This window comes from Notechis scutatus, chromosome 1 (assembly GCF_049901735.1).
Source record: "Notechis scutatus isolate UNSWTSFEM ecotype Mainland chromosome 1, rNotScu1.2, whole genome shotgun sequence".
NCBI lineage: Eukaryota > Metazoa > Chordata > Lepidosauria > Squamata > Elapidae > Notechis > Notechis scutatus.
In genome coordinates this window covers 233,098,541-233,123,362 of record NC_142009.1, presented here as the reverse complement: position 1 = coordinate 233,123,362, position 24,822 = coordinate 233,098,541, and the positions used below count along the sequence as shown (strand labels likewise).

The following is a 24,822-nucleotide window of genomic DNA, read 5'->3' as shown; positions in this document are numbered from 1 at the left end:
TGCCCAGAGCTATTAACTGAAGGGAGAGAGAGAGGGAAAAAACCTCTCTTGTATTTTATTTTTAGCCAGTTCTCCAAACTGTATAAGCAATTAATTAATGGTTTGGGCAAACTAGTGAGAACTGGCTGAATCTCACCTGTGGTCTATATGGTGACTGCAAATCTGAAGGGGCAAGTGGCGGAGTGGGTGACAGCTCCACAACGAGGATATGCCCGAGCTGGGGAATATTGATGCCTTCTTACAAGAACTGCCAGGTTTGAAAATGACTCCGAATGACTTACAAGTGGTACCAGATGGCGGTGGCATTGGACCTTGAGCTGAAGCAATGCAAGAAATGCAGAGCCCCTGAGCAAAAGCCAAAGATTAGCCAAGAAAAGTGCCATTAAGCGGGTGATTGACTCCCACACAACCTCTCCACCCCTCCAGCAGGTCTCAGGGATTGCTCATCGTGCTTCCATTGTGGCCAGCAAAACCACGGGTGGCTGAATGCCTGGCTCCAACCCCACTGCTGAAGGGGAGCATGTCTGATACAGCCAAGCCAAAGAAACTCCAATGGAAGGCCCAAGCTCACCCACCAGGCCATAGAGGTCTCTCTTCTATGAGTGAGGGAGAGGAAACTCTGACCCGGGACATCCAGCAGCCTGCTCGCTATGACAGTGAAGATGAGGATGAGGATGACCCCTTCAGCATCCCCATGAAAATCATAGTACCAAAATCTGGGGTCCATGGGATTATAGATGCTTTAATTGACTCAGGGTGTACCTGCTGCCTAATCAGTTGGCAGACGGTTCTGAAACTGGGCATCAGAGCTAAGAAACTACCCCGGCCCATGAGGTTTGAACAGGTTGATGGATCACTGATAGCAGAAGCCCCCACCATGCTCTTTACCGAACCAGTAAGACTAGAAATGCACTGGCACTGGAAAACTATCTGTTTTATAATGGCGCCAAAAATAATGAAGGCACTACTCCAATGGCTGTCCTGGCTAGACAAATGGGGCACCACCATCTGGTGGGAAGGAGAGGAGATCAAGGCTAGGAGTAGGTCCTTTACCTCCCCTCAGCAACCCTGGAGGGGATGCTGTCCAGTGGCTGAAAGACACTAAGCAGAGTGAGAACTGGAAAGCCATATCAGAGCAGCCGCCAGGGACCCCCCCACACACAATTCCTAAGGAATAGCAGGACTTAGCAGAAGTTTTCAGCAAAACAGAATGCAACATGCTACCAATCCACCACCCTACTGACTGTGCAATAGAAATTCTGCCCAGCACAAAACTACCCAAGCAAAAATTGTACTCCATGACCCCTAGGGAAATGAAGGAACTAAAGGAGTACATTGATAAGAACTTGGCCAAAGGGTTCATACAGCTGCTGTTCAAAGAAAAAAAAGATGGGACAATGAGACTATGCATGGATTTTAGCAGGATTAACAGTGTTTGCGTGGAAATATGTACCCTCTTCCCTTGATGAAGGACATACTGGCCCACTTGGCAAAAGGGAAAATCTTTACCAAACTAGATCTGCTACCAAGCTACCAAGTATCCAGTGAGGGAGTCAAAATGGACCCAGGAAAAGAAAACTCCAAAGCTTCCTTGGGTTTGCAAATTTCTATTGGCAATTGATTCCCTCCTTTGCAGAAATCAGCCTCCCAATCGCCAAGCTACTAAAAACTGGAGGGAAGGAAGTGAAACCCCAACAAAGTCAACCCTTAAAATGGAGGCCTTCAAAATGCTCCAAATGCTCTTTGCTAAAAAAAATCGGTCCTTAAACACCCTTGCCCAGAGATGCCTTTTATCATCCAGGCAGATGCTAGTGATGTGGCAGTGCCTGCAGTTCTCCTTCAGAGAAACATGGAGGGGAACCTGCAACAATGCACATACAGCTCCCAAAAGCTTACTGAGCCCAAAAAGGGGTGGGCAGTGTGGGAGAAGGAAGCCATACAGTCTGCTGGGCTCTACTAACATGGTGCCACTTCCTTGAAGGAAACAAAGTGCCTTTGAAGTATGGACTGACCACAAAAACCTAGAGGCACTTCGGATCCCATGAAACTTTCTCCCAAGCAGGTTCAATGGGTGCAATACTTCAACCACTTTAATTTCACCTTGAAGAAAAACCTTTTATCAGATGCTGTGATGACCTGGGGCGTGGCACAAAGGCAACACAGTCAAATAAGCAAGTGTCCCTTAGTTTAATACCACCAACTTTGCCCACAATGTCCAGGTTACCTTCGGCTGGAGAAAAAACTCCCAAGAACAGTCTTTAAGTGAAGGAAATTCAGTCTGAAAACAAAGTACATACAAACTGTAAATAAAAATCCACACAAGCCACACTGCAGTAATTAACTTGACAGGACAGGAGAAGGAATTGTAGACTTGAAAGCCCAGCAAAACACCACAGTTAGGAAGAACCCAGATAAGCCTTAACAAAACATGATAATACACGATTTGTTTCCAACAAGTTGCTGTGTGCAAACTCCCCTTTTAAACGCTGTGTTCCCAGCTGCAGCTAATGAAGGGAATCAGGGCCCTTTCCTCCCCTGTAAGCCACAGAACTCACATTGCTCCCTTCTCCATTCCTCCCTGCGTGCTCTAGGATGAAGAGGGGGTGGGCCTGGGTCTTCCTCCAAATTCCTCTTGCTCTACCTCTCCCCTGCTCTGCCCAGCCCTTGCCCTTCCCCAGTTTCTTCCACAGACAATGGAGCCACACTTCCACTCCCTGTCAGCTGCTTGGCCTCCCCCTCCAAATCAGATTCCAACAGGGGCATGACAGATGCTCGGTTACGAATGCCACAATACAACAACCAGCGTGAGGAAGTGATCCATGCCACGATTCCTCCCTCCCAGAGAATGACACAAGACACAACCAGGCAGCAAATGTGAAAGCAATGAGCCGCGGGGTGGGGGGATCTAACTCAGAACCTCAATACTGAAATGCTATTTGACCCTTGGTGCAGGGACAAGAAGAAGCTACTAACCTCCAGGGATTGACTAGCCTGGGAGGGGTCTCAACTGTATGTCCTCAGTACCCTTCACCTTTAACTGCTCTAGAAGAACCATGACACAAAACAAGCAGGATACTTTGGGATTCTAAAAACCCTGCATCTGGTGAGGAGAAAATTTTGGTGGCCAGGAATGAAGAAAAACATTGAGAGCTATGTCAAAAGTTGTGCAGTTTGTGCCACTATGAAAAAAAAAGATCAGAAAAGCCTCCTGGACTCTCCAACAAGTAGTCAACCCATCCCAGCCATGGGAAGAGATCGTCATGGATTTCATAGTAGAGTTTCCTGAAAGTGGGGGAAACACTGTCATTTGGACACTGACCTCTTATCTAAGCAAGCCCATTTTGTAGCCTGCCCCGGTCTCCCATTAGCCCATAAGCTAGCCAAGTTATTCTTAAAGCACATTTACAGGCTGCAAGGGGTTCCTAAGAGAATCATCTCACGTCGAGGGGTTCAATTTACAGCCAAGTTCTGGAGAGAATTTGTTAATTGGGTCCTCCCAGGGGCTAAGGTCAGCTTTTCATGTGAGTACAAATGGGGTGGTGGAACGAGCTAATGCAATGATAGAACAATACATGAGGTGCTAAGTCAACTACCAACAAATGAATTGGGCAGACTTGCTGCCCTTTGCTGAGGTAGCACACAATAATGCTATACATAGGGGGACTTCCGGTTTGGGCTTCATCGGCGATGGACCATAATTGTGATCATGTGCGGTTTTGATCCATGCTCGCCGCTGGAGCATCCCAAGCCACCCGGATTCAGGGCTGAAGCCACCCCGTAGAGGTGGTGAAGAAGGGGGAGCCATCAGCGGGGTTGAGGAGAGCTGCATCTGTCCTCCTCAGTTGCCCATTATTCCCTTTCCCAAAGGCGGTTGCAGCGGTGGTCAGAAATGGGCACCTCAAAGAAGAACCCAACCAGACAAGATTGTGCAGGAGGAAGTTTGAAGGAGAAAGTTTGACTGACCGGGTTGAATGGAGAACATCTATTTAAGGTACCTGGAACCTGAATTTTAAAGACTAATACTATACCTAAAAAAGATTTTAAGCTGCGAAAGAGAAAGGGAAAGGAAATGGAATTGGTTTTTTTCCCCTCACATTGACAGTTTTAATTGACTTGGAATGTTAAGAAGAGATTCTAAAAAGAAATTGATACTAATCCACTTTGACATTAATAGGCTATTTCTAGCTGAAAATAAAGTGTCAAAGGGATAAAGATTCTTGGATAATTTAAAATTTTTCTTTAAAAAAAGAAAGAAAGCAGAGGGAAAAAGGAAAAAAGAGGGTGGAATCTGGAAAATGGAAGAGACCACCTGGAACTTAAAAAAAATCAATAGTGGAATTTTAACAGGGCTTGTAAAAGATACATTGTAGCTGAAACTTTGTTACAAGATAACAAAGCCCCTGGAAAGAGAAAGTGAGAAAAGAAGCAAAAAACAGTTTTGGATTATTGGATGATTCCTGGAACTTTGGATGGAGGATCCTAATGAAACAAAATAAAATCAATTGGGGGTTGTTTAAAATTTTTTAAATGGCATCACTCCTTGAAGAGTTAAAAATGAGACTTAAAGAACAAAAAGAAGAAGCACAAGAGGGAAGAGGATCTTTTGGCTCTGTATTTCAATTTTTAGAAATGGAGATCTTGAACTATGAAAAACAACAAGAAACGCTAGCAGAACAAGAAGGGCGGGACAACGAAGAAGCCATCTTTAATAACCAAGCAATTTTAAGTTGGGTAAAAAAGGGAAAGGGGGGAAAGGGAGTTAAAAACTTAAGCATTGAAGCAACAACCAAAAAAAAGAGTAATTTGAAAAGTAATCATAATATCAGGAAGAAGCAGAAGGGAGGATCACAGAAGGGAGAATCAGATAGAAAAGGGAATAAAAAGGGGAGGGAAAAGAAGAGAGGGAAGAGGGAAAGGAAAAGAAGCTACAAAGGACAGAAACAAGATATAGAGGTACAGGAAAAGTGTACAAGAATTAAAGGTATAAACCTATTTAAAAGACACAGAGACAATGGTAGTGAGAATTCACTCTGAGAAGCACAGAGCTGAAGACACAAGCCTGAAGATGATGAATGAGACTTCATCGAAACGTTGCCTAGATACTTCCAATCTTACGCGGGAGAAAATCCGAATAACCAAAGATCCACATACAAATACCCGCGAGAACCTCAGAAAATTATATATATATATATATATATATATATATTTTTTCTTTTAAGAATTTAGTGTGTATTTTTAAGAGAATGTACCAAACAGAATTCAATTGAAATTAGGTATGTGTTATAAAATAGAGGTTAGAAAATGAATGTTATAACTGTAAAGGTGTAACTTAAATTTTTAAACAAGATTTGAAAAAAGATACAAAGGTGTTACACTCTAGTCTAGTAATTACAGGGGAAAATTTATTTTATGAGAAAAGATCATATGAAATTGTAAACAGGACAGACGAAAGTATAAAAACATTGATTAGAAAGATTTTAAAAATTAGAAAAAGATATGTAATTGAATTAAGAAAGGAATGAGATAATTTAAAATAAGGCTATAGGAAGTAAAAAAAGGGAAAAGCCATTGAAAAAATTGCAAAAATAGTTATAAGATATGGATTAGAATGTATAAGATAAATATGTATTGAGTTTATGTCTGTATGGAGAAGTGATAACCCAGGGGCACGCTGTTCTCAAAAAAAGATATTTTATTTGTATTTATATGCTTTGTGAAAACTTAAATAAAACTTTTATTTTTTAAAAAAAATGCCACACATAGTAGCACCAGGCTCACCGCATGCAAAATAACCACAGGGATGGAGTTTGTCCCCATGTCCGAGTTCCCTTGGGAGCCACCCTCTTCAGTGACCTTAACAAAGTAGATGAATTCACTGAGGAAAGCATAGGAAGATGTAAAATGGGCTCTCAACAAGGCTGCCAAAACCCAGAAAGCTCAAGCCGATAAGCATTGATGCCCCCCAACCACCATTCCAAATAGGGGACAAAATTTACCTCTGCACCAAGTATCTGAAGTTAAAACTGCCCTGCAAGAAGCTAGGACCAAAATTCCTAGAGCCTTTCCCCATCATGAAAATCATTAACCCTGTTACAGTGGAGCTAAAACTCCCCCACCTAATAGGGAAAGTGCATCTTGTTTTTGATAACAGTCTGTTAAGGCCGGTGATAGGGTCTCAGCTGAGAGCAATAGCCTGGGTAGCCCCAAGACCAATCGTAGTGCAAGGAGAAACTCATTACAAAGTCAAAAGGATTCTAGAGTCTAGATTATATAAGGAAAAGTTACACTATCTAGTGTAGGGAAAGGGGTATCTGCTTTCAGAAGTCACCTGAGTAAAAAGTAAGGATGAAAAAGCGGATCAATTAACTAAAATATTTCATGATAAATACCCTCAGAAGCCAAAAGAACCTCTTAGGGAGGGTAGGAATGGTTGAGGGAGAATTAATCTGTAATTATGCTTGCATTTTCCAGAAACTTCTCATGCTTTAAAGAGGGAGGTCTGACTGTCAATTCTGAATCAAACCTAGCTGAAGCCATCTTTTGCTGCTTCATGGTTGCCACGTACTCTGCGGGGAAAGGGGGGGAAGTAAATAAGTCTGTCTCAAAGAGCCTTCCCATGGGAACCAAGGTCATCCAAACAGGTGACAGTTGAAGAAGGAAAGGAATGACCAAGGAGCCTGTCAACTGCTTTAATGGGACAATATGATTTGGGATGCTTAGGGAGGAAAACAGTTACTCCTAGTTATACTATAACCATGGGAAACTTCAGAGTTAGTTTTCACTAGCCATGCTGATATGATGTATCCAATAAACATGTCCTTCCTGCCTTGGAGTTCTGTATTCTTTGCATGCATTACTCAGAATGCTGACAGGATGAGAAACGGTCTTGTTGCCATTACCACAACATGAGATGACTTGTCTAATAAAGAGGACTGGGATGTCATGACAGCAATCTTCCAATATTTGAGAGGAAGTCACAGAGAAGAGGGTATCAATCTATTCTCCAAAGCACTTCAAGGAAGGACAAGAAGTAACAGGTAGAGGATTATTAAAGAGAGAGCCAACCTAGAACTAAGAAGGAATTTCCTAACAGTGAGAACAATTAATAAGTGAAAATGCTTGCCTCCAGAAATTGTGGGTGCTCCCTCAATGGAGGTTTTTAAAAAGAGATTGTACTGCTATTTGTACAGAATGGCATAGGATCTCTGCTGAGAGTGAGTTGAAGTAGACTTCTGTCAGGCTACAGAAATTTTCCCATTCAATCAACTAGAATGAACTTCTGAAAACGTATCAAAATGTATCAAAAAGGAATCCTTTATTGAGATGAAACAATTCACATAGGGGTTAAAAGCAGCGTCTAAGGTCTCACTGGCATGCAGAAATAGATAAGGGAGTTTAAAACCCCTCCCCTTATCTTGATATGTATTTAGTAAAACAAAGAGCAAACATGTTAATCCCACCCCCTTTTTAGAATGATCTTTTTCAGAGTTTCCCAGGGCATTCTCACTGTGGACTTTTTATGGTCTCTTCATCTCCTGGCTGTCTCTCTCAGAGGTGATAGGTTCCGGCCATCTGGGTTTCATCTCTCCATTGTATCATGTGTAGGTTATACAAATTCGATATAAGATTAAATATATTCAGGTTACATCAAGAAGGATTTCTTTATCTGTCTCCCCCCCCCTTTACTTCTTCCATTGAAGAAATGACAGATACATGGATCTGACATCCTGCCCTCCTTAAAAAACATAGGTCTACCTGGGAAAAACAAAAATCATGTGTTACATTTGCAGTTTAGGATGGTTTATCAGGGTATTTTAGGTGAAACTTTTGTAGTAATGTGGGCGCTTTTACATGTCGTTTGGCTACCCACTCATTTTCTGAGGAAGGAAGGTGTTTCCAAGCTACTAAATATTGTGTGGATCCACGGTGAGTGTGCAAATCAAGGATATCTTTAATTTCAAAATGTTGTTCCCAATGTACCATGATGGGAGTTGGGGGTGTAGGAAGGGGTGTCTGAGGTTTGAAGTGATCTCTGGTTTGAGCAAGCTACAGTGAAATACTGGATGAATCTGCCTAAGTGTTCTGGGGAGTTGAAGCTCTACCGTCATGAGGTTGATAATTTTGGAGATGGGGAATGGGTCAATGAATTTTGGCTCTAGCTTCTTAGAGGGTTGTAATGATTTTAAGAATTTGGTGGACAAATATACACAGTCCCCAATCTTGAAAGGTTTAGGATTGCAGCGTTTTTTGTCCGCTTGAACTTTAAAAGCTGCTCTAGCTTCCTGTAACACTTATCTTACCACTGGCCACGTGGCTTGCAAGTTATTTATCCACACCTTAATGGAGGGGATTTCAGGTTCTTTGGTGAGTAGTTCCGGCATAGGGTTGAATTCTTGGCCCGTGGCTACCTGGAATGGGGTGAACCCCGTGCTGCTATGGACTGAGTTATTGTATGCTATTTCTGCAAAAGTAAGAAGGTCAGTCCAATTGTCCTGTTGGTAATTAATAAAACATCTTAAATATTGTTCTAATATGCTGTTCGAACATTCAGAACCTCCGTTTGTCTGGGGGTGATTTGATGACGATAACCCCTGGGTGGAGCCTAATAGGTTTAAAAACGCCCGCCAAAATTTGGATTTGAACTGAACACCCCTATCTGAGATAATCCATTGGGGAGCTCCATGAAGGCGATAAATGTGTATTAGAAACATCTTTGCCAATGCCTTGGCAGTTGGGATCTTTTGGCATGGAATAAAGTGAACCTGTTTGGAAAAAAGATCAGTTACCAGCCAAATGACAGTATTTCCAGCACTTTCGGGAAGCTCCACTATAAAATCCATAGAAATATCTTTCCAGGGTGCAGAAGGGTCTGCTACTGTCTGTAAAAGTCCAGGAGATTTTCCTCTTTGCAGCAGCACAGGTGGGGCAGCTTGCAACATAGTTTTCAATGTCCTTTTTGAGAGACGGCCACCAAAATTGTCTTTTGATGAGGTGCAGGGTTTTTACAAACCCAAAGTGTCCCGCTATTTTGGAGTCATGGCAGCATTTCATGAGGTCCATTCTCTGGCTTGCAGGGACATAAAGTTTGTTTTCTACCCAGGCCAGTCCATCTTTGATTAAACAAGTGTTTTTGTTAGCATGGAGCCAGTCGTCCTTAAGTAGTGCCTCCTTAAATATTGATGTCGTTGTGCCTTCAGTCAGTGATGATTTTCTTTTGTCTTGTGCCCGGGTGATTACTTTGGCTGCTAGTTGGGTCAGTTGGATCATTGGTTTTATAACCTCAATCTTTTTGCTGTTGTATTGGGGTTTTCTGGACAGTGCATCTGCTAAGAAGTTCTTTCTCCCAGGAAAATATTTGAGAGTGAAATTAAATCATTCAAAATATTGAACCCACTTTGCTTGTTTTTCAGAGAGTTTCCGTGGGTTTCTCAGGGCTTCCAGATTTTTGTGATCAGTTCATACTTCAAAAGCGATTTGGTTTCCTTCCAGGAAATGTCTCCATGTGAGCATTGCCCACCGCACAGCATATGCCTCTTTCTCCCATATGGCCCATCTTTGCTCGGTTTCCGTCAGTTTCTTGGATATATAAGCACATGGTTGTAATTGTCCATTTCCATTCTTTTGGAGGAGGACTGCTCCAACTGCAACATCACTAGCGTCTGCTTGGATGACAAAAGGTTGTTCAGGATCTGGGTGCTTAAGGACCAGTTCTGCTGAGAATAGACGTTTGAGTTTTTTGAATGCCGCTTGGCATTCCATTGTCCAGATAAGAGGTTGCCTTGGTTTGGGTTTCTCCCCCCCCCCCCCTTCATTTTTAGCAAGTTTGTGATAGGGAGGGCAATGTTTGCAAAAACTGGAATGAACTGGCGATAAAAATTCACAAGCCCCAGGAAGCTTTGCAGTTGTTTGCAGGTGTGTGGTGGGTCCCAGTTCATGACCGCTTTTACTTTCTGTGGGTCCATCTCTATTCCCACGTGGGATATTCTATACCCCAAGTAGTCAATTTTTTCTTGGTGGAATTTGCATTTAGAGAGTTTTGCATATAGTTTAGCATCTAAGAGTTTTGTGAGGACTGCACAGAGTAGCTTGATGTGTTGTTCCATCGTTTCTGTGTAGATTAAAATATCACTGGAACCTTTTTATATAAAGATTCATGAAGGGTGTTAGGGATAACATTGTTTTACCCTAACTGTTTTGGGTAAAGATAATAAAATGATGAATCATGGTTTGTCAGATAAAGTGTATGTGACTTTAAGCTAAAGGAATGTAATTAAGGGTGCGGCTGTAAAAGTACTATATAAGCAGCAAGGTACTCTATGGCTCTTACTGGCTGGCTTATTGAAGACTGCATTCTTGCTGGATCGGGGAGGAGAAGAAGTGTTGGATTAATTTGAAGATATTTCTCAATGGAGAGAAGATAAGTTTTGGACAGATTTATTATATGTGTACTGACACTGGCTATTCGACACGGACTTTGCAATTAGAGTATCCTCGACAAGACTTGACTGAATTTGGTATATGACTAATGGACTGTTTATAATGACTATGCTATAATTCTTAAATGGAATAAATTATAATTTTAATAGCACAAGCGTATCTGTATTTTTACTGCGTGTTAACTAGAAAACTTATCTCACACATTTACCTGTCTTCCTATCTGACTTCGCTGTACATTCTGTTTAGTTTGTTTTCCTTAACACCCGTTGGGGAATCCAGGCTTAACACTGGTTATGGGCCCAGAGAGACTGCAAAGTCAGTTTAACTAGGATAAAAAACAGGTTTATGTAAAAAGTGAGATTTTGTGTTGTTACACGTTACAGTAAACAGACAGCTGTGTTTTATCAATTATAGTTTTATATCCATATAGTGAAACATGGCACAAGTCAGTCTACAAAGTTTGTCCCTTATATCCAAGCTGGATGGAACAAACTATGTTTCATGGTCTATGAAATGTAGTCTACTTCTACGAAGAGAAGGTCTGTGGAACATAATTGAAAACCCACCAAACGTAGAAGAATGGGATCCTGAAGATGAGGAAGATAGTCTAAAGATAAAAGAATTTAAACAGAAAAATGAGCAAGCACTTTGCATCATAGGACTATCATTAACTGATCAGCAGCTTGTTCATATACACGGAGAACAAACAGCTGTTGGGTGTTGGCAAAAACTGAGGAGGATTTATGTCCGAGATAACGTTGGTGCTCACATAAATCTAACACGGAAGCTTTTCCGCACGTATCTCCAAAAGAATGGTGATATGCTGAGTCATTTGAATACTATGAAAAGCATTTTCCAAGAACTGCATGAGAAGGAATTAATTTTCTCTGAACTACACCAGGTCTACATAATTCTATCTTCATTAGATGAAAGTTTTGATGACTACGTAACTTCTCTTGAAATATTGCCTAAAGAAAACCTAACTTTAACTGATATCACTGGCAGATTGATTGAAGAGGCCAGAAGAAGACATGAAAGAGATCAGTTAAGGAGGGAGCAACCTCAAAAGGAAAATAATGAATCTCCTACTGCATACACAATTAAAAAGTGTTTTAATTGTGGGGGGAGAGGACATTTTGCAAGATTTTGTAAGAAACCAAAGTGCCAGAATGCAAGCCAGAATGCTGTAAGACATCAAAGAAGAAATAAGAATTATGAGTTAGCAATGTATAGTAATGGAGTTGTAAAAAATAATTTATGGGTGGTTGACAGTGGTGCGTCCCACTGTATTACAAATGATAACAAAAAAATTTGTAAAAATGTCCATGAGTTCACAACATATCTCATTAGCAAACGGATGGAAACTGTAGGCAAAAGGTGAAGGTATAGCTCATTGTTCTAGTATAAAAGAGAACATAAAAATGTTGTATGTACCTCAACTTAAATTTAATTTGCTTTCAGTAAGAATGTTGGTTAGATTAGGATACATAGTTACCTTTAGGGGAGATACTTGTTTAATTGAAAAAGAAGGTAAGAAAATTACTGCAACGTTAAGAGGTGACTTATATGTGTTAAATGATAATGGTTTAGAAGTGGCTAACACAGTTTGTGATAATAAAAAACCTCATAATGAATGTATTCACTTGTTACACCGAAGGTTAGGTCATTTAAATTTTAAAATGATTAAGAGAACTGTTCAACTATCTAAAGGAATAAGTTTGAAACCTTGTAATAAGTATTTGCAATGTTCTGCTTGTAATCAAAACAAAAGCAAAGTTATACCGGCAAATAGAGTTGATGGATTTACTACCAAAGAACCTTTAGAGGTAGTATTTGCCGATATAATAGGTCCTAAAAAGCCAAGTGTAGGTGGTGCTAGATACATATTAAGCATAATGGACCACTATTCTAGGTATGGTTTCTGTTTTCTAATGAAGAGAAAAACTGAAACGTATACAAATTTCTTTAATTGGTTAAAATTTGCAGAGAGGAAAACTAAAAAGAAATTAGTAACTCTTATAACAGATAATGGTGCGGAATTTACAAAAATAAATTCCAAAATAGACTTAGAATGGCAGGTATTCAACATAAAAAGTCTGCACCATATAGGCCTCAACATAATGCATTTATAGAGAGAAGAGGCCAAACACTGCAATCAATGGGAAGAACAATGTTATCTGATTCTGGATTACCTGACAATTTGTGGGGAGAAGCTATAATGTGTGGGAATCACATATTAAACAATGTTATTAATTCAACAACAGGTGAATTACCATTCACTCTGTGGCATGGTAGGAAACCTGATTTGAGTTATATTCACACATTTGGTGCACCAGCATGGGTGCATATCCCTACACAACTCAGGCACAAAGGACAACGTAGAGAAAAAAGATTAATTTTTGTTGGATATCAAGCAAACCATAGATCTTATAGATTCTGGGAACCAGGTACATCTAGAGTATACTGCAGTGCTAGTGCACAATTCCTAGAACATATAGGATGGAATAGATTAGAGCAAGATTCAGATAATGATGTTATTATAGAACCCTATAAGAGGCTGAAAGAAAAGACTAGTTATAAGAAAAGTCCAATTAAAGAAGAAGTCCATGAAGAGCAAATAGAATCAGATCAAGAGGAGATAATTGATCAAGAAGAGATAGATAGTCAAGAACAGGAAATAAAGGAAAGTCCACCTGTAAGTCTTGTTATACCTAGACGCACAACCCGTATAACTAAACCACCTGATAGATATCAGGTAAGTATTGTTTGCCAAGTAAATAAAGTTCCTACTAGCATAGATGAACTTAAGATGTATCCTGCTAAGGATCAGGAGAATTGGCATAAGGCAATGAAAAAAGAGTTAAATTCATTAAAAGAAATGAAGGTTTATGAAGAAACCAAATTACCTCCAGGAGAAAAATCCATTGGGTGCAAATGGATATTCAAAGTAAAGACTGGAAATAATGGGAAAGTAACTTATAAGGCTAGGTTAGTAGCACAAGGATTTAACCAAAATGTATTTGATTATGATGAGGTATTTGCACCAAATCTTAAGGCTACAACTTTAAGAGCAGCTTTAGTGTGGGCAGCTAAGAATAATTATATAGTTAACCATTTAGACGTAGAAACTGCATATCTACATGCACCATTGCAACATACAATATATTTGAAAAAACCGTTTGGTATAAAAGATAATAAAGTAAATAGCAATGATTGTTGGAAACTCAAGAAAAGTTTATATGGATTGAAACAATCTGGCTATGAATGGAACCAATATATTGTGAAAGAATTAAACAATATAGGGTTTAAATCTGGTTTAGCAGATCCATGTATGTTTAAAAGAGAAAATAATGGAACGGTGTCATTATTGTTATTATTTACAGATGATATTGCTTTGATTACTAAGACCAATAATGAAGCTACTGAGATTATTTCATTATTAGCAAAAAGGATAAAATTAAAACATTTAGGTGAAATTAAAAAGTATCTAGGATTGACAATTAACAAAACCACAAAAGGATTTAAGATATCTCAAGAGGATAAAATTTGCCAATTAATTAAATTGTATAAAATGGAACTTTGTAAGCCTGCAAAGACTCCAATGAGTCAGGAAATTTGCAAAATTGATGCTCAAAGTCCCAAATTTGATAAGACCATATATCAATCTTTGATTGGTAGCTTATCATATATAAGCAATTGGTCAAGGCCAGATATAGCTTATAGTATTAATCAGCTGGCACGATTTAATAATGATCCACATCAATGTCATTGGCAAGCATTAAAGAGAATTTTAAGATATCTTAAAGGAACAATGCATCATGCATTGTATCTAGAGCCAAAAGGTGATTTGATTCTTAGTGCCTATGCAGATGCAAGTTTTGCAACTGACATAAACACTAGAAAATCAACATCTGGGATGGCTATATTATTTGGTAAGACACTAATAGGGTGGAGGTCAATCAGACAACAGCATATTAGCTTGTCAACGATGGAAGCAGAATTTTCATGTCTGTCATTACTATGCACTGACTTAATTCTGTACAAACAGTTATTATTAGACATGGGTATAACTGTTAAAGATTCCATTATTGTGTACGAGGATAACCAGGCAGCTATACAATTAGCTACTAATATTGCTGTAAAGACTAGATCAAAGCATACTGATTTAAGATACTTAAATGTTAGAGAATCTGTAAAAAATGGTCTAATTAAACTTGAGTACTGCATGACGGAAGAAAATATTGCAGACCAGTTTACAAAAGCTCAAGGTAAAATTTAAAGAGAGTTGTGACAATTATGATTTGAAAGTGTAAATGGATATATTATTGTAATATTTATTATTATTACCCAAAAGGGGAGAATGTTAGGGATAACATTGTTTTACCCTAACTGTTTTGGGTAAAGATAATAAAATGATGAATCATGGTTTGTCAGATAAAGTGTATGTGACTTTAAGCTAAAGGAATGTAATTAAGGGTGCAGCTGTAAAAGTACTATATAAGCAGCAAGGTACTCTATGGCTCTTACTGGCTGGCTTATTGAAGACTGCATTCTTGCTGGATCGGGGAGGAGAAGAAGTGTTGGATTAATTTGAAGATATTTCTCAATGGAGAGAAGATAAGTTTTGGACAGATTTATTATATGTGTACTGACACTGGCTATTCGACACGGACTTTGCAATTAGAGTATCCTCGACAAGACTTGACTGAATTTGGTATATGACTAATGGACTGTTTATAATGACTATGCTATAATTCTTAAATGGAATAAATTATAATTTTAATAGCACAAGCGTATCTGTATTTTTACTGCGTGTTAACTAGAAAACTTATCTCACACATTTACCTGTCTTCCTATCTGACTTCGCTGTACATTCTGTTTAGTTTGTTTTCCTTAACACCCGTTGGGGAATCCAGGCTTAACAAAGGGTTTCATTGATCAATTGCATAAACATGGCAGACGGTCCTTGCAGTCCAAAGGGGAGCACTTTAAATTGGTAGCATCCCAATGGTGTGTTAAAAGCTATCTTCCACTCATCCCCTTCCTTTATTCGTATGCCTCTCCTAGGTCTAACTTTGAAAAAAAATGTTCCTTTCGAGAGGTGGGCTAACATGTCCTTCATAAGGAGGAGTAGATACATATTCTCTATGCAAATCGTGTTTATTTTTTTGTAATTAACACACAAGCCTATGGAGCCATCTTTCTTTTCGCGGAATAACACTGGGGCAGCTATTTTTGGTCGGGCAGGTTCGCTGAAACCCCTTTTTAAATTTTTGTCGATAAATGCTCGGAGTTCTTTTAGTTCTCTGGGAGACATGCAGTACATTTGTGGTTTTGGGAGTTTAGCCCCTGGTAGGATTTTGATAGTGCAGTCTGTGGCACGATGGGGTGGGAGTTCATCACAAGCTTCCTCGCTAAACACTTGGGCCAGATCCTGATACCCATTGGGGATGTTCATGGGTTCAGCCGACTGTCCGGTCATGGCTGACTCTCTGTTCTCTGTTCCTTTCTTTATCCTTTCCTCTGAGCTATTTGCAAATACTACATCTCTCTGGAATTGTATGGTTCCTCTCCTCCAATTTATTTTTGGATTCCATTTTCACAGCCATGTGAGGCCTAGGACTAGCGGCTCTTCCATTCCTGGGGCTACAATGAATGTGAGCATCTCACTATGGTTCCCTAATCTTATTTTCAATGGTTCTGTGGTAAACCTAGCTGCTCCCCCGCCACTATAGTTCCATCTAATTGGCAGAAAGCGATGGGATTTTCCATTTCTTTCAGTTGGATCCCCAATTTCTCTGCAAGGGAGGGATTTATTAGGCATCGGGTGCATCCCGAATCCAGCAACGCTGCAACTTCCTCCCCCTTCCCTCAGCTGGGGATAAACAGTCTTAGGGGTAGAGTGATTGGTTCAATTGGGTTGCTTACCAGCGGGTCGTCTTCTGGATCGTTTTCAGACTGGCTCAGGTCCCCTCGGAGCATTGGCGGTTCTTCCTCTGGGTCGGGGGGGATCGGAATCCCACAGCTACTCGGCCCCTCAGGCCAGTCTCAAGGGCTGGATGTTCCAGGTGTCCCCCCCCGATGGGTGGTCTGGCTTTCTGGCAGGGGTTTTCGAACGGCATTCTGCTGCATGGTGTCCCTCCTTTCCACACTTAAAGCAACCAGACGTTCTTGGAGTCATGGTGGTTTGGGGTTTGAAAATTTTCCGTTTCCTCAGGGGTGGGGATCTTTTCCAAAACTTACCACTGCAGTACCGGTTACAAGTCATGTCTATCTCTGCCTCCTCTGCCATCATGTACCATTCATGCAGGAGGTTTGGGGCCCCATGGGCCAGGCAGGCAGCGTATAGGTCATCATTTAGTCCATCTTTGAACCAACAGACTAGGATATCCTCTGGCCAGTTGACTTGGCCAGCCAGGTCATGAAATTCCTTGGTGTATTCAGCTACCGGGCGACGGCCTTGCTTTACGACTCTGATGCGGTCTTGAGCTTTTCTATCGGTGAGAGGGTCTTTGAAGTGGCGGCGTAGGGCCGTCATGAAGCAGTCAAGGTTCCTTAATTCTGGGGCATTGACATTGTGGAGCATCACCATCCATCTGGCTGCTGTCCCTTCAAGGGTCAGGGTGACGACTCTTACTCGGGATCCCTGGGTTTGGAAATTCTGCCCATATTCTTACATGTAGGTGAGGACGTGCGCCAGGAAAAATCCCAGTTTCTGGGAGTCCCCATCGAATTTTACTCCCAGGGGTGGGACCTTCCTCTGCAGTTGTATGTCTCTGGGTTGGTCAGGGTTAATCCCCTGTTCTGGGGCATTTAGGGGTCGGGTATCTTGTATGGCTGCTGGTTCTTCAGCTTGTCCCACTGCCCGATCATTCTCAGCTGAATCCGGGGTGGTGGCTCGGGTTCTCTCATTTTCTGGTTCCCTCGCTCTCCTGCATTGGCATCCTGGTGCATCCCTCACCTCGAGGTTCTCCAGGGCTTCCCTCACGAGGCGATTTATGTACCGTCTCAGTCGGTCATCGGCCGGTGGCTCCTTGCCCCATCCTTCCTGATCTGATAGGGCCTCCAGCTCCAATTTCCATCCGGGTTTACAATTGCCCCGGGTGAGGGTTACTCCCTTGGTTCTTCCATCCCAGCTGTCTCTCTTTCCTATGCCTATAGACCACCGGGGCTTTGTGGAAGTTTCGTAGGCAGCTTCGCTATCTTTGATGGGGTGCACCGAGTCAGTATCTGGCTGGGTAACTGTCAACGTTTCTCGCCAGCATTTGGCTTCCCCTTGGTCCTTGCTGTACTCAGACATTTTCCTTTCTTGCAGGGTCCCCTTGGTAGAGTGAAGGTTTTTTGTAAAAAAAAATTCCTCTCCAGGCTGACCTCTATTGCAGACACTGCTTTATGTCAGGCTACAGAACTTTTCCCATTCAATCAACTAGAATGAACTTCTGAAAACTTATCAAAACGTATCAAAAAAAGAATCCTTTATTGAGATGAGACAATTCACGTAGGGGTTAAAAGCAGCATCTAATGTCTCTCAGGCATGCAGAGATAGATAAGGGAGTTTAAAACTCCTCCCCTTATCTTGATGTGTATTTAGTAAAACAAAGAGCCAACATGTTAATCCCCCCCCTTTTTTAGAATGATCTTTTTCAGAGTTTCCCAGGGCATTCTCACTGTGGACTTTTTATGGTCTCTTCATCTCCTGGCTGTCTCTCTCAGAGGTGATAGGTTCCAGCCATCTGGATTTCATCTCTCCATTGTATCATGTGTAGGTTATACAAATTCGATATAAGATTAAATATATTCAGGCTACATCAAGAAGGATTTCTTTATCAGTCTCCCCCCCTTTACTTCTTCCATTGAAGAAATGACAGGTATATGGATCTGACAACTTCCAAGTGTCCTTCCAACTCTGTTACTCTGTATTGTGTAAATTAAATAATTTTTGTGTGTGTACTCTTTTCTGCAGTATTCATGAAGAATTTCTGTCCAAGTCATCCAGCAGTGATTTTGTAGAAGTCCTTAAGAGATTAAGAGAATTACAGTTATTTCTCTGCAGTCTACCTGAAAATATAGAGGAAGTGCTATGTGAAGGGCTCCGACATCTAGACTGTAAAGTAAAAAAACTAAGGTGAGAGATCACTGTTTGATGTACTTTTTCTTGACTGTTTGTGCTCTGGAAATATATCCTAGGAGAGGCATCATTTGCCATATATATCCATATTCTGCAATTCATTGTACAGTCCATGCTTGTTTTTGAAGGAATAATTGTAATATTTTGCACTTTTTGCTACAGGCTTGAGGGAAAGTTCCTGGAGGAATCCTTCTGTAGATCTTTTGCTGAAATACTCAGTGAACAAACGAGATTGAGAGAGTTGGATTTATTATGCAATGACACAAATAACGAAGCAATGAAAATGTTATGTGAGGGGCTCAAACATCCAAATTGTAATGTAGAAAAACTAGGGTGAGTGATCAGTGTTTCTTTTTCAGTTTGATATATGTTATTTTCTCTTGTGTGTTTATCTTTCAGAAATATAGCCAGGGAGTGAAATCAATTGCTATATATAACCACATTCTCTTCAATTTTTTACAAAACACAATCCATGCTTGCTTTTCAAGAAATAATTGTAGCATTTTGCACTTTTCCTTACAGACTTGGTGGAAAGTTTCTTACTGAATTTTTCAGCAGTCATCTTTCAGATGTATTCAGGAAATGTCAAAGACTGAAAGAGTTAGAGTTGTTTCCCATCAACAATATTGATACAGTAGTGGAAGTGCTTTGTAAAGTGCTCAAATATTCAGACTGTAAATTAGAAGTACTACGGTGAGTAAGCAGTGTTTTTTAATTTGATTTATGTTATATCTCTTAAACGATTCTGTTCTAGAAATATATCCTCAGGGAAGCAATTTTAATACATTATATAATCATATTTTCTATGGCCTCTTCAAGACTAGAGTTCATGTTTCTTTTCAAAAATGTTATTCTAATTCAGGCTTTGTAAAGTGTCTGTCAAAGAGCCGCTGTAGGGATCTTGCTGAAGTACTTGGGAAAAACAGTCACTGAGAGAGTTAATGTTGTTTGTCCACATTAAGGATGAAAATGAGCGGGGAGGGCCAATGGAGGAGGAAAGCTGGCTGTAAATGGTCTAAAACAGGTGGTTAGGGTAAAGGAGGCACAGCCGAGGAGTCTGTGACTAAATGTCCTAAACACCAAGTATTATCAAGGGAACTCAACACAGCCAGTTGTGGGATTCAGCCAGTTCACACTGGTTTGGGAGAACCGTTAGTTAATTTTCTGAGCAGTATGGAGAAATCTCCTTCCAACAACCTTTTGTTTTTCCCACCTTACAGAGTTAATCCTGTCAGGAAGGTAGGAAGAAGACATTCTGGTGCGCCTCTTTGTGTTGTATTTTTTATTTATTTGTCAATTTGTCAATTGCTTACAAGATAATAGGTATAAGTAAAAACATAGTTATGAATACATGGATACATATAAGAAAAATAAAAAATAAAAGAAACAAGATTAATCCTGCTTATCTTTAAGTGTTTTCCGAAATTGCCTCTGAGTTAACCCTTGTTACATTAATAACAGCAGTTAATGGTTCTTGGCAGTACGCCCAGACTTTCTGTAGCCTGAGTGGCTTCTCTAGAGTTTTTTTTCTTTTGATGGTACTTTTATTAGGGGCTTGACTTTCTTTTTTTATTTTTATTAAATTTTACACTTTTAAAAACAATTAATATATACAATTTTTGCAGCAAGTTGTGGCATTGACTTTTCCATTTCCATTTCCATTTCCATACATACATACATACATACATACATACATACATACATACATACATATCATTTACATTTACATTTACATTTACATTTACATTTACATTTACATTTAACATTATCTTTTATTCCTGTTATCTAACCAAACATACCATTTTTCCCAGACCATTTTCTTCCTTCTCCTGCAATTCCATTGTAAGTTTATTCATTTCTGCAAAATCCATAATTTTCTTTATGATCATATTATCTGTGGAACTACTCTCTAATTTCCAATTTTGGGCATACATTATTCTAGCTGCTGTCAATATATGTTATATATTCAATGTCCCTCTTATATTCACCTCTGATTATCCCTAATAAGAACATTTCAGGCTTAAGTTCTATTTTTAAACCGACATGATTGTTTTCACAGCCAAACAGATTTCTATACGGCCAGATTTCTCGAATTTGGCTGGAAAAATGGCCAGATGGCAACCCTGAAACAGATGGGAAAACAGGAAACTCCCCCTTTATACCCACAGCAACCAATCACAGCTTAGATTGTCTCATGCAGGAGCCAGCTCTCTTCCACCAATCAGCTATAACTGTGTGTTCTGACTTATGGTACAACCCCTATTTTTCCAGCTATTAAAGTTGAAAATCTTAACAAGCACTGTGTGAGGGGGTCAAACATGGAGAGTGATTTATGTAGGTGAACAGAATTTTCATTTAGAGGTGTACTTGATAATTGATAATTGTCAATTATCTCTTGATAATTGATCTCTTTTGTAAACATATGTAGGAAAACCACAAATAATGAAATTCCATCCAGGTTCTTCAAGACATATGTTCACAGTTGGTTTTAAAGATCTATTTGTAATTATTCTGACCTTTCTCTGTAGGATTAACGGAGAGTACTTAAAAATACTCCGTGGGCACTCTCTGTCCTTTGGTAGACAGATTGCAAGCATTGTCAAGACAATCCAGAATCTACAAAAATTGTATTTGCATGGTGACTGCTTTAGTGACTATGAGATGAAGCTGCTCTGTGAAGTACTAAAATCCTCAAGGCTTAATAAGTTAAAGGAGTTATGGTAAACCATCAGTTTATTCTTTTCTATTTGATTTCTATATTGTTCATATGATTTCTTAGATTTTGTTTATTATGGAGACTTTTTAATTTAAATCAAATTAAGTGAAATATTTTACTTCTGATATTTTGAACTTATAATTTCCTTATTGATGAGAATGTATTCACTTATTCCATGTAAATTTTTAATTTGCTTGTTTAAGAGAAACTTATTGACTTTTTCCCTTGTTTTCATTAGGAAAAGATCAATATATTTAATCTATTTCTTGTAGAAACATAAGATATAATAATTGAACTGCTGTGGTAATAATTAAAACCTTCAGATCCAGCAGCAAAATTATCACAATTGCACTCTTTCTCTCTTAGAATAGCTGAAAACTATGCTGGCATATGTGATGGTCTGATTGCCATGTTTGGATTATGCTTATTTTTGGTTTTTACTATTGTAATGAGCTGACTAGAGTTGTGCTACATAAGATGGCTAGTCATAAACAAACAAACAAACAAACCTACAGTAAGTAATGAGACTGGGTGTTGTATATGACCAAATATGGCCAAGGAGTGGAGTCAGCTAATAGACTCCACTCATTGGTCCAGTCGCTGGCGGGAAAAACGAAGTCCCGTCAGTGGCTGAAGCTTGGGACAGCACCGGCTACAAAAGCCGGCGCCTGCTGCGGCTGAGCGGCTTTTTCTTATATTAACAGAATAAAGGTTGCTTACCAGCTCCCCGCATCCTGCCTCTCCTTTACCACGCAGAACACACAGAACACTGGTGATGAAGGTGGGATCTTGAACTGCGGAGAGAACAAAGGACATTTGTGGGGTAGGCGCCATTTTCAACCGACCGATGACATGGCACAGCGCGCAACCAGCCTGGCACACCACCCGATGGCCGTCCCATATGATCCCGCTAAGGAGAAATGGTCATCCTACATGGGCCGATTTAACCTACACCTAGAGGTAAATGGACTCCAAGCAGCCCCCGATGCACAGAAAAGGGCACTCTTCCTAACGTACTGTGATGTTGAGATCTATGAAATGGCCAATGCCCTGGTTGTGGACGATCTACAGATTGCATCCTGGGACGAGCTACAGTGTGCCCTCCGCAGCCACTACGGCCCGTCTCCATCTTATCTGGCCAGCCGCTATGATTTCTACACGCGGAGCCAGAGAGAGGGAGAGACAATCAACTCATTCATGGCCGATTTATGGAGAATCGCAAAGAATTGCAGATTCCAAGACACTGAGGGGATGATCCGGGACCGGATCATCCTAGGAACGAAGGATCCTGCGCTACGAAAGAAACTCCTGGCCCACAAGGAGGTCTCTTTCCAAGAAGCTGTCGACGAAGCCAGAGCCACCAAATCATTCGACAACTCGGTGGCACAGATCCGAGGGAATGGAAGAGTCTATGCAACCGGGACCGAGCGCCAGCAGTAGCTCAGTGAGTCCACCTCCGACTCCAGCGACGATGATGATGGCAGAGACATACATAAGCTGAGGTCCAGTAAGCCAGGTGGGAAGCCGGGACTCCGAGAGTGTGGCGGCTGCGGCGGAAACCACCTTTGGTCTGTGTGCCATTTTAAAGACACTGTATGCCGGAGATGCGAGTGCAGAGGCCACATCACAGAGGTATGCTGTGCGGCACAACCAACGAGCAAGCAGGGCCGATGAGCTGTGTTGCCTGCGAAACAACATGGCCGCCAAGGGAGAGCATGGAAGAATTTTGGCGGGAGATTCAAAAAGAGGGAAGACTCCCGGGAAGAAGAAGCCCACTTCACATTCATGGGCTACACGCAAGCCAGAGTGAGGCGCACCGACGCATTCGAAGCAAACAAAATAATGCCCACGGTCAGGATCGAGGGCAAGCCTTGCCATATGGAAGTGGACTTGGGGTCCTACATTTAGATATTGTGGGACACCCTTAAAAAACTCATACCCAGCCAACGACGTGACCAATTGGAACCTCAAGCCATTATTTTAAGGGACTACCAGGGCCGTCGCATACCGGTCCTGGGGAAAAAGACTGCACGCGTGGAGTATGGCACCTTTCGCAGAAATCTACCACTCACAATAGTAGACTGGAGGCTACCCAGCCTGATTGATGCATTGATGGGAGGGGGGCTCCCTCTAACTTTATCCAGTACCTTTCCCAACACACTGACCTCTTAGCAGGATTGTTTGGGGAGGAGTGGTGAAGTGCTCTTATAGAAGACTATTAAACTCATGTTCAAAAGTGGCACAATAAGAGCCAATATATAGGATGGAAGGTTTGTAAGCTAGTATGTAGAGCAAGAAAACTGCTGGAGAGAAGATTTCAGTCCTCCAATCTTGTATCCCATTGGGTCAGTTCTGCTATTACAGTGTTCAGGATCTCCAAACATCTAAACCTGATCTTTTGAATCTTTAGTTATTGAGCTTCATTGGGTTTGTTGAAATTAGTTTTCTACAGTCCAAAGAATAGATCTGATTAAGTTTATTTTTCACAAATCTTCTTTTCAAGGTAGACATATACAGTGCATTTGGAAAGTATTCAGACACCCTTCATTTTTGTCAATTTTGTTTTGTTTCTGCCTGATTCCACAGTTTCTTTCCTCATTAATCTACTCTCAGTGCCCATAATGAGAAACTGAAAACAGATTTTTAGAAATGTGTGTAAATGTATTAAAAAGAAAAACCTGAAATATCACATTGGCATAAGTATTCAGACCCTTTACAAAGACATGTGAAATTTAGCTCAGGTGCCTCCCTTTTCTCTTGATAGTTGCTGGCATGTTTCTACATCTGATTGGAGTCCACCTGTGGTTAATTAAAATGATGGACATGATTTGTAAAGGCACACACCTCTCTATAGGCGTCATAGCTGACAATGCACATAGTAGCAGAGCAAAAGCCATGAGGTCAAAAGAACTGCCTGCAGAGCTCAGACACAGGGTTATTGTAGGCACAGATCTGGGGAAGGCTACAATAAAATATCCACTGCACTGAAAGTTCTTAAGTGTGACCTCCATAATTCTCAAATGGAAGAAGTTTGGCACAACCAGGACTTTTCCAAGAGCTGGTCACCCAGTCAAACTGAGCAACCAGGGGAGAAGGGCTTTAATAAGAGAGATGACCTGATGGTCACTCTGACTGAGCTCCAGAGATCCTGTGTGGAGATGGGACAAAGTTGCAGCCCTCCACTGATCTGGGCTTTATGGTAGAGTGGTTAGACGGAAGTCTCTCCTCAGTGCAAAACACCCGAAAGCTTGCTTAGAATTTGAAAAAAAAAAAAATCTGAAGGATTCTCAGACTGTGAGGAACAAGATTCCCTAGTGAAACATGTGAAACATGGCTCAATGCATCTCCCCCTGACTCCATTACCACAGTAAGAGACTATCATGTTTACAGATCAGATCGTGAAAATCGTCGAGGAGGTGGTGTTGCTATATTCTGTAAAAAATCCTTACATCTAAAAAATATCCAAGTTACCCAGGAGCTTGCCCTTCCTGAGACCATCATCTGTGAACTATCCTCAAATATCACAATTCGATTCTTACTA

General features: G+C 40.6%; 1 protein-coding gene across 1 annotated transcript in view; it reads left to right on the top strand.

Moving 5' to 3' along the window:
* The window catches only part of LOC113424559 (NACHT, LRR and PYD domains-containing protein 12-like), a 139,899-nt gene that overhangs the window by 25,048 nt on the left and 90,029 nt on the right, over positions 1-24,822 (top strand). Inside the window, exons 7-10 of the mRNA XM_026686323.2 lie at positions 18,401-18,562; positions 18,728-18,898; positions 19,088-19,258; positions 21,094-21,285. Coding sequence (XP_026542108.1) covers positions 18,401-18,562; positions 18,728-18,898; positions 19,088-19,258; positions 21,094-21,285 — 696 coding nt within the window. The remainder of the gene's footprint in view (positions 1-18,400; positions 18,563-18,727; positions 18,899-19,087; positions 19,259-21,093; positions 21,286-24,822) is intronic.